The 10,963-nt window shown below is 39.4% G+C and overlaps 1 protein-coding gene and 1 long non-coding RNA gene across 2 annotated transcripts; one reads left to right on the top strand and one right to left on the bottom strand.

Moving 5' to 3' along the window:
- Nucleotides 1-2,910: 2,910 nt before the first annotated feature.
- On the bottom strand, nt 2,911-7,712 carry LOC111332790 (uncharacterized). The gene is made up of 6 exons (XM_022938237.2): nt 7,567-7,712; nt 5,091-7,156; nt 4,448-4,575; nt 3,995-4,115; nt 3,737-3,819; nt 2,911-2,993 (listed from the first exon to the last, which is right to left on the bottom strand). The coding sequence occupies exons 2-6, from the start codon at nt 7,122-7,124 to the stop codon at nt 2,942-2,944; spliced, it is 2,418 nt and encodes an 805-aa protein (XP_022793972.1). The 5' UTR covers nt 7,125-7,156; nt 7,567-7,712; the 3' UTR covers nt 2,911-2,941.
- On the top strand, nt 7,518-8,184 carry LOC148725025 (uncharacterized). The gene is made up of 2 exons (XR_015990420.1): nt 7,518-7,612; nt 7,684-8,184. It is a non-coding gene; the product is annotated as an uncharacterized LOC148725025 (long non-coding RNA).
- Nucleotides 8,185-10,963: the final 2,779 nt, after the last annotated feature.

The following is a 10,963-nucleotide window of genomic DNA, read 5'->3' as shown; positions in this document are numbered from 1 at the left end:
CACTTTCTGGGCATTTTATCTTTTATTTGGAATTGTAATAACATTAAACTGTAGCTAAAATATAAAGTGAAAAAAAGTAGCCTATTGTGGTGAGAGCAATACTAAGGAGAAACGTACTTTTCAATATCTATTTTGTGGGATGTTACCACTTCCTAAAAAATATAATACTGTTTGTTAGCGAGTAAAAAAAATCACTTAAAATAGAATTTAAAAAAACAAGCACTCGGTCACGTCGTAAGAACCTGAGAATAATAAACGATCAGTTTTTAGGCACTTATTTCTTATTTGGAATCGTGATTACTTTGAACTGTAGCTAAAATATTAAGTGGAAAAATAGCCTATTTTGTACGTGATGGCAATGACCAGGAGAAATGTATTTTTCAATATTTATTTTGTAGGATGCTACTCCTATCTAAAAAATTATAATACTGATTGTTCGACTCGTGAATAAAAAATAAAAAATCACGAGAAATAGAATTAGAAAGAAAACAAGCCCTCAGCCACGTCGTAAGAACCTTAACTTCAGAAATTTGTGCTGCCACCGTGGCAAGCTATTTACTTAGTTCCGACAAAATGCATGTGCGAGTAAAGATTGCTCCAAACGTTAGATTTACCAAATTTGCTCTGGCGGGTTTTCTTTCGTTGTCATTATGAGTTAAGTATACTTGGAGTTCTTTCATTCTCGGAACAAAACCTGTAAGATCTAAGCACTTTCTAATTATTTTTGTGTAATTGATATTTATTTTTTCCTCTACTTTTCCATAACTTCTTTTATGTATTTTTTGTTAAGTTTGTTGGCGTTTTTCTTCGTCAGTTATACCTTTCTTGCACGTTTCTAATACCACACGTTATTTGGCAGTCGTCTTGTATTTAAAGCCCGTTTCTTTTTCGCATAATCACTTTTTTAAATCAGTTTATCCACAGTCGCGGTTGTCTGGAAGTATTCCAGTTACTCGCTATTGTAGTTTCTATAGATCACGTTATTAATGTAAGTATTTTCGCCGTTTCGCTTCGTTTGTAGTCTTTTTTTTCTCTTTGTAATTTATTTATTTAGTTAACTTAACTTGAATTTGTGTTTTCAGTTTCAACCTATTTCTAATTCTACTACTACCGCTGGTGGAAATAAATATTCAATTGGAAAAGGTATAGCAGTTTCGCAGCTATACACCATTATCATATAGTTCATCTAAAATTCTATAAAGAAATTACCCAGTTATTTCCTGTAGTTACCTTGACAACGGTGTCATTACGTAGGTTTACCTTGGACGACTCAAAACTCGATTTGAGCCCAGATCCTCGAAATTTTCGAGAAACGGGAATCGAGTGCCGAGAGAGAGTCAAATTTCCATTGAATAGAACTGTTCGTATCTCGAAATCTTTATCAGCTTCAAGATCTTAATTAGTTAGAATAAATATATACTAGTCATATCTTTTTTTGTTTCATCAGTTATGGGCAGTTTTATTTTAATTTTGTTTTTTCTCATATTGACGGTGTGTACTTAAACCTTCTGATGCATTTGCAGCGTGGTATAGATATTGCGCCGATTTCAAATTGAAAAAACCAGGAAAGATTTATTACTCGACGTTTCGGGGTCATCATGACTCCATTATCAAGAGACTAGTTTAAAAACATGCAAATAAGGAAAGGTACAAGAATAGCATAAATTAGACTGAACGGCTTAAACAAACACCTTGGCGCGGATGGAATCCGTTTGCACGTTCAGTGTTGGCTTACGCATGCGAATATACAACATTTCATTAACAAGGCAATCAAATTTGCCGTTACATTTCGTGATGACGTTGAAATGCTCGATCAAGCGTTCAGGCATTTCACTATTGTGCTGGAGGTGGTAGTGTTTGTAGATAGAAGATGATTTCCTTTTGTGCCCTTCTACGCGCTCGTGTAAGTGACCACGAGTATAGCCCACATACCCTGCATCACACAGGTTACATTTAAATTCATAAACGATACAATGTTGGTTAACAATAGGGGGCTTAATTTCGTGTTGCTTAAGCTGTTGATCGAGCTTAGGGCTAACGAACACTGGTTGGACAGTCACGCTTAACTTCGAGCTTAGGCTGTTCAGTTGTTGTTTAACATGATTAGCTGACGCCTGGTCCTTGAAGGGTAACATTAGTGTTACCCTTCAAGGACCAGTCGTCAGCTAATCATGTTAAACAACAACTGAACAGCCTAAGCTCGAAGTTAAGCGTGACTGTCCAACCAGTGTTCGTTAGCCCTAAGCTCGATCAACAGCTTAAGCAACACGAAATTAAGCCCCCTATTGTTAACCAACATTGTATCGTTTATGAATTTAAATGTAACCTGTGTGATGCAGGGTATGTGGGCTATACTCGTGGTCACTTACACGAGCGCGTAGAAGGGCACAAAAGGAAATCATCTTCTATCTACAAACACTACCACCTTCAGCACAATAGTGAAATGCCTGAACGCTTGATCGAGCATTTCAACGTCATCACGAAATGTAACGGCAAATTTGATTGCCTTGTTAATGAAATGTTGTATATTCGCATGCGTAAGCCAACACTGAACGTGCAAACGGATTCCATCCGCGCCAAGGTGTTTGTTTAAGCCGTTCAGTCTAATTTATGCTATTCTTGTACCTTTCCTTATTTGCATGTTTTTAAACTAGTCTCTTGATAATGGAGTCATGATGACCCCGAAACGTCGAGTAATAAATCTTTCCTGGTTTTTTCTATGCCTTTGCTTTAGCAAATCCCTGCTGATCAAGTATTTCAAATTGAGTACAAAATAATTAATTAAACGCGTTTTTCTCACTTTTTTAAACTAATTAGTAACAGTTATTAGTACACATTTGTTGGTGCTAATATTTAAACTGGCACTCCCTAGTGAAGAATTCTAGTTTAAGTTCGCCATCTTGAATTGGCTTGGATCACTCTGTTTCGATGGTCAAAGAAGTTACTGCTGGAGCTGACCATACAGAGGGTGGCGGCATATTGGGCAATTACGTCTAAAAGCAAAAGAAAAAAAAAACTGTGAGATACAGAGCGTTCCAAGTAAACTCTTCAAAGGCGGGAAAGAAGGAGTGATCAAGTCCCGAATGGGATGAGTTTTGCATCTGATTTGTTGAGAGGCTGACGCGGGTTTTCTAAACCAATCACAGGGCGAGGTGAAGGAAAGCCAGTATAATCCTGGTTACTTCTGAAACTCGATTGAAATTGCTCATAGCCGATAAGGACTCAAAGTGAAAGCAGGCAAACTCCTTGAAGCGCGGAAAAACGTGTGTGATCATGTCGCAATTGGGTTTAGAGGCTGGCACGAGTTTGCTGGACCGATCAAAGAGTGAAGTAGAGCAAAACCAAAGCAATCCCGGATTACTTTCGACACTCAGTCGGAAACTGTCGTTGGATACTGTACCACATCGCGTAAAATAGCGCAATTTATTATACTTACAGAATATGGGATGATGTTTACATCCCTAAAGCGTAAAAGCGTTTTCATGGCACTAGCTACGAGAATCTTAATAAATCAATTGACAACAGCGAAAACTTTCATGCTGACAACGTCGTCTCCCCCAAAGGACTGACGGCGTTATTCCTTTTCGTGTTTGAAATTTTCTTGATAATATCTGATCATCATTATCCTTTCTCATCATTATCGTCGCTACTATTCCTTCAGTTCTGCTCTCGCTCATTAATATCCTTTAAAACGTTACGAACAGTTGTTATCGGCTATTTAAGCATATATACTTACACGCCATTCTGTATCATTGCAATGGCACACTCCCTGTGAACCTTGTGAGAGCATGGCAGGATCTGACATCCGCTGAACGCGTCCTGAAATAGCGAGCAGAAATTGAAGTGTCAAAAATACTCACACCCTGAAGTGTTCATCATCATGAACTCTGTCTCCTGGGGCTTTCGATGTCGTTAAAGATTATTGTTACCAAGCGTAGACTCCCCGCTCGATGTTTAACGCAATTTAAAAGCATGAAATATGAGCTATAATTACCTCCAAGCAAATGCAACACTCGTCATGCCCTGAGTTTGGCCGGCATTTGTGTTTTCCTTCCAGTCGCTTGTCCAGGCAAACATTGCACACATCGCAGTGAAAAGATCTGTCCTTGTAAATGCTGAAAAACAGATTGTTGAAATTGTATAATACGGCCCATCACGTCACTAACGTCATTCCGAGCCGGCGGATTTTTCTTCCAAAACTTTAAATGTTTGCAAAGCAAAAACGATTGAAATGTTCTTTGGTAAAGTCAAACAGGCCAGTGTGCAATGTATCGTTTTCTTCTTTCAGTCTATGGTACATCTCTTGAAACTATCTCCAATATGTTTAAAGAAAACAAGACATTGTAAAAAGACGTTTGACTCTGTTTAAAACTGGCTAGGATGTTTCGCACACAAGTGAATAAATGTTTAAAAAGTCTTAGTGTCTTTCAATCGAAAAACAACTTACCGGCAGATTTCGCACTTCTCGCAGTGAAAAGGGTTCTTGTCAACTCCTGTAAAATGCTTACACTTTGGGCAGAAATATTCTGACAATTTTAAGCCACAACTTCTACAGGTTTGACTTCCTTCATTTATCTGCAGTAAATGAGAATATTACTGGTCAGAAGTAAAATATTTTGCCAAGAATTTGTCAAATGAACATTGCGAGCCATAATTGTTTCCGGCGTAAGCAATATTTGTTTAGCGGCGTGACTTAATCAGCTGCCCATTGGAGCAAACCTCTCTTGTTTTAACTGAGTGACGAAAATAAATCAGCATGAAGTATTGGTTTCAGTATAGAACTATATATGATCAAAACAAGACTCATACCACCTTACAACCCAATCAGATGCCAGACTAAGACAAGTGGGGACCTGGGCACAATTGTTTCCCGCGCTTTGTTCTGATTGGCCTTAATGTCCACGAGGAATTTGCTTGTTATGACGCTCAAGCTGAAAGCTTTCTATTGATCGTGGTTTTCTGATCAATCTGAGCTTAGATGTAACTCACTCCCATTGGATCTTAATGACAGGTATTTTGGGATAAAATCGTGTAACTACTCCTTAGCTACTTCAGTACGACAAGAGTCTAAGTATGCAAAAGAGGCTAACCTCTCCTTCGATTCCGCAATTTCCGCACTTGACATGCGTCGCATGATGTGCCTTCTTATCATCAGCAGGGCATGTCCCCGATAAATTGTGACAGCGGTGGCACGGATAAAACACTCCGCAACATGGAAACTTGACACTGCATCTCCGCTGGTAATGTTCACACTGCCACAGTGGAGTCTCTTGGAGGGGAAGGCTCTCATCTGCAATCCTGTCTTCTCTTATCCTTGTTTCCCGTTCTCTTCTCTCTTCCAATTCTCTTTCCATTCTCTCTCTATTTTCTATTTCTTCCCTCTCTCTTATTTCTCTTTCTTCTCTTTCTCTTATTTCTCTCTGTTCCCTCTCTTTTCTTTCTCTCTCGTCTTGTTCTCTCATTTTCCTTTGTTCTCTCCCTTTCCTTTCTCTTGCCTCTCTTTGCCTCTTTTCCCTTATCTCCCTATGTCTTTGTGCCGCCTCTCTCTGTCTTTTGGTTCGTTCTTCTCGTTCTTTAAGAATTCTATCGATTTCAGCTACTCTTTGTTCTAAAGAAACCAGTGAAGGGTCCCTAGGCGATACTGAAGCAAATGAACCCTCCTGTTGATTATTGAAAAGCTCATGGTTCCTCAAGCTTTCTTCTCGTCTCTCTGGATAAAAAATTTCTGGTGTGGTCAAACCACTATTTATTTGGTCATCTCTATAGTAGGGCCTGCATCTGCTGAAGTTCCCAACTCGTTCTCGTCCGTAACTACTTGACCCATCATAGGTGGAAGTAACTGGAGCTACACTTCCTGACATCGCACTTGAGGAAAATTGTGAGTCTATGGAAGGAAAATTTATCCTGTAATTTGGTGTGGTAACTGCTGGATATCTCACAGCGGGCGCCAATGGGCTGACTCCAGGTGAAGGTGACGCTGTCTGAGTGCCATTTCCCGCAATAAAGTCACAAAAACTTGAAAAGCTCGTTTGATGATTGTTACGTTGCAGATCTCCATTCCAGTTAAACAGGTCAACGTCGCGGCTGAAGCCACTGGCGCTGGGGAACTGCCCCATCACTGGTGTCATAGCTTGGTAAATCACTGGCATTGGATCTCTGTACCGTGAACTCACCCCCCTGGATTGTGTGTCCTCTCGCATCAACCCACCTATCTCCGGACCCAGCGAACGGGGGAGGTTCGAAAGTGAGGAGGAGCTGCTATTACTGGTTATAGAATGTTGGGTCCAATCGTTTGAATAATTGTTGCAAGCTCGCATGTCATAACTTTCTGCAAACGAGCTGTGCGGAAGACTCGGATCTGTGGAGTGCCGGGCGAGAAAATTTTGATTAATACCAGTTGTCTCTAAGGATGGTATCTTCTCATCATGATAGTTTGTTTCAAATGCGTTGAACGTGGTTGGATTCTGTGGACGATTCTTTGGTCTTGCTCCTTGACTTGTAACGTTACCGTTTCTTTCCCCTGAAAGCTCTGCATTATTCTCTTTTTCATAACTGCTAGTTTTCTGGGCGTCTTTTGCTTTTCCCTTTTCACTTCTGGTGTCGGAATTTTCACAAGAAGTATCATTATTGCTGCTGATACTGTTGCTACTGGCTAGGCTTCCATCATTGTTCTCAGCACAAGAGTTGCCCGTGTCCTCGTCAATGCTGTACTGTGAGTCAAATCGCAAGCTTGCGTTTAATTCTTCGGTCAGGGATTCCGCGGTTTCTTCTGACCCTACAGGTGTTTTTTCTGCATTTGGAAATGGGTGGGCTTGAACTTTGCATTTCTTAGCAAAGACGCCAAAATTGGTAGCACAGTCGTCATCGTTGTCGTCATCATCATCATCACCAAAGTCGTTATTGTCATTAAAACTGTTAACGTAATTATTGGCGTCCTTAATTCCATGCTTGACCTCTTCTTCAGAGTTACTTTCTTGGCTATCGCTAAGGTGATTTGTGTTATTGCAAAGATGATTATATTCTTCCATGTTTTCCGCTCCACTAGTGTGATGATCCAAGGGTAATTTCGAATATTTCGAGTTCAGTCGGCTTGACTGGTACACTTCCTCGTGTACATGTTCCATGTTGTTTTGCTGAATTGCAGTTTCCTTAGCTCCTATGGAAAGTTCAAATAGTACAGCTTTGTTACCGGTAGGTTTACTGATTGAGAAACAGTTCTTGTTGCTGAAAAAATCAACAGGTGAGATACCAGGGGATAGAGATGAGCAACTAAGGACAAAGGGCTCGATATAAGAAAGAAAAGGGGTAGATGTATGCATGTTAAAAGTAACAGGGTTCCTCTGACGCAAGTCCACACTCAAGAATGCTGCATCAAGATAAGTTATGAAAATACGGCTTTGTAGTCTGATCGATCAAACTAGTAGGATATCGGACGGTGTGGTGCCATTCTTGAGGTAGTAATATTGCGCCGGGACAAGATGATATTTGGGCCGTCTTTGAATTAAATTTTCAATATGTGTCTCGACGCAGAAAGTCAGATCGAACGGTAAAGGAAAGAATACCTACCATATCTTCCCTGATCTCTTTGCCGTCGTCTCTCGTCGGATAGCCGGTAATTTGCAACTCTGAGATTTCTTTTAGCAAGGTCACGTTCAAACAGAAGAAGGCCGTATTCTCTTTTAGGCAAACGACAGTAACGTTCTTCATCGATACGTTTCTCTTCGAACCATGAACACTCACCGGATGGTAAGTTTCTGGGGAAACTTTCAGCCTCGTTAGGATCCAGTGGACCAACAATGCAACAGCTAAGTTTCTCTGTGTTGCTGCTGGTTTTGTTTGAATGGTTCTGTTTTTCCCCGGAATGTCGCGGTGTAAAGGAGAATCAACGATACACTGAGGTGAAAAACAAGACAAAAACACGTCACAAGTTTTTAGAAAATTTCATGGTCGTAGCCACCTAAATCATGCATACACTGATCCTTGGACATGTTAAGAGTTCTTGAGCTTATCTTTGTACACGGGAATGTATAATAAAGGGTCGGAAACCGTTACGCGGGTAATCTTTTAGAGGACGGCCCGGGTAGTTCGGAGACCACACTGAACTCAAGGTTGTCGGGAGAGCAACAAGAAGATTTATTCCAGAGAATGAACGTAGTTTCCACGAAATAAAACTCTACTACAGTACGTAACTTGATAAACTTACACGGCCTCCGCCAACTTCACTCAACTTGAAAAATTCACACGGCCTCCGCCGACTTCGATAACACTGCCTTGTCTCACTTAACTGAACACGTTAAAGTCAAACTGTCTTCGCATGTGAAAACTAGTTAAAACCTCGCTTAGCCTCGCCTACTTATATACTTGCAAAATTAAATTCTAGATCTTTTTAAATAGTCTAATCATAGCAAGATTACAAAATATACCTCTTTTAGAAACTCTTGCGCAATTCACTAAAATAAACAGAGTATGACCTTTCGCGAAGCTTCTCGAAGTCGTGCTGGTCACGCAAAGCGATTTTTTTAACAGAAACGTTCATGCAAAGTTTCCTGCGCTTTAATACACATTTTGCGAACGGACTTCGAGACTTACTTTGGAAATTCCAAATATGGTTTGTTCGTTTGTTTATTTTTTTCCCCAGATTTCTTCAAGATGTACTTCTTATGTTTGCTCAAGGTCTCCTTTGAAGATAGTGTCGAGTACACGTACAGACTGAAGTAACATACATAATATTGCGAAATGATCAAATCATGCCATTGTTACTGTCGTCACGCAGTTCCGTCTTTGCCGATCATGGATAAGTCTACTTGTGTTTATTTTTGTTTGCTGAAGTGTAATGAATGTTGTTATGGTACTAGATAACAATCAAAATTATATATTACTATAATAGGAGTAGGTTACTACAGATTCCAAGGGTTGAAATTCAAGGACTTTTCAATGACTTTGAAGGCCAAGTTTGAGAAAATTGAAGGACCACTTTTGGAAAGGTTTGCATAAGCAATTTTAAAATCATTTAATATTATTTCTCAGCTTTTCCATGAAAGTACTGTTATTTTCAACTTGAAAATTGCTTAGAAAAAGCATTGCAAAAATCAAGCCCTAGTTCTCAAATTCAAGTACTTTCAAGGCCTTGAATTTTTTATTTTTAAATTCAAGCACCTTCAAGGACTTTCAAGGCTTTTACAAAACCTTGAGTAGGTTATGTATCTGCCTTTAACTGGAAGGAGAAGGGAATTTTTCATCTATTATTGGTACCGAGTCATAGTTTGTTGCCAAATGATCACCCAGAGGGAGTTGTCAGAAATCAGTAGATTGAAGCAATATTAATGTTCAGTTGTTCATATTGTTTTTAACAGAAAAATATCTGAATATTGAATATTGTTGATGGCCCCAACAAGAGAAGTAGCGCTATTTACAGTTTTAGTAATTCAATAAGAGGCATTTGACCTTTATTAAATACCAAGAGGGAATACACATATTTTGACCTTTTTGTGGATTTAAAAATACATGTCATACAAAAAACTGAAAACCACATCAAAAACCCTGTGCATTCAACATTATTTCTTACAAGATTTTCAGGAATTGATTTTTCATATAATCTTTTGCCATACTGAATAACATTAGATAAGGTTTTTGAATTCCAATAACTACATGACTTTATTACGGAGTAGCAGAGTGAATAGACAGCCACTGCACAACTCACATTGAACTTTCTGGTTTCACAGGCATGACTCTGAAAAAGGGTACTATTTTGAACTCTTGTTAATTTTAACCCCTTTCAACTCAAATATATCATTGTTATGTACACTCTGAAAATAATGTACTAAGCTATTCAGTGATGATAGTTCAAGCAGCACACATGTACCTTGAGGATGGCTTCTACAATAAATATTCCTTGCACGAGAATCAAATATTTTCAAGCCCATATTACCTTTACAATAGATAGCAACTGCAGTACATCCTATTGTCAAGACAAAATTGTTGAAATTTTCGGATAAAAGTGATTGAAAGGCTCTTCAGTCTTGAACACATTTAAAAGTGTGGGTAATTCTGTCTGCATTAAAAATGATTGTCTGGTTAACTGAGAGAAACTTGAATACAACTGATTTCCAATACTCATTATTGACAAGAGATCATTAGCAGAATTGATTCCTTGTTTGTTATTGAGACAGAATGAATATATGAAGTTCATATATTTTGAACTGCGGTATTAGATACGTATGATGCACGATCCTCGCAGTAGATAGCGCTATTTATGCAATAGCGAAAATCAGACCTGAAAAAAATCAGGCCTGTACGGGACTCGAACCACTGACCTCTGCGATACTAGTGCAGCGCTCTACCAATTGAGCTAACAAGCCAACTGGGAGCAGGCCGTTAAGTTGATTCGTAATAAACCCGTGAAAGCGATAAATGAGATAGAATGAATATATGAAGTTCAATTGGTAGAGCGCTGCACTAGTATCGCAGAGGTCAGTGGTTCGAGTCCCGTACAGGCCTGATTTTTTTCAGGTCTGATTTTCGCTATTGCATAAATAGCGCTATCTACTGCGAGGATCGTGCATCATACGTATCTAATACCGCAGTTCAAAATATATGAACTTCATATATTCATTCTATCTCATTTATCACTTTCACGGGCTTATTACGAATCAACTTAACGGCCTGCTCCCAGTTGGCTTGTTAGCTCAATTGGTAGAGCGCTGCACTAGTATCGCAGAGGTCAGGGGTTCGAGTCCCGTACAGGCCTGATTTTTTTCAGGTCTGATTTTCGCTATTGCATAAATAGCGCTATCTAGTGCGAGGATCGTGCATCATACGTTGTGTCTTAAGCTCAACAAGAAACAAGTATCAAAAGTAGTAACGGTATTATCTGGACATATGTGTCACTAAGTATGCACAGGGTTAAGATTACCGTGCACCTTCAGGGGTGTCTCGCGTGCAAGCGATGTACCGCGTCCGATTT

The sequence above is a fragment of the Stylophora pistillata genome, chromosome 8, assembly GCF_964205215.1.
Source record: "Stylophora pistillata chromosome 8, jaStyPist1.2, whole genome shotgun sequence".
In the NCBI taxonomy this organism is placed as follows: Eukaryota; Metazoa; Cnidaria; class Anthozoa; order Scleractinia; family Pocilloporidae; genus Stylophora; species Stylophora pistillata.
The sequence above is the reverse complement of the archived record's forward strand: the minus strand, read 5'-3'. Positions and strand labels throughout refer to the sequence as shown.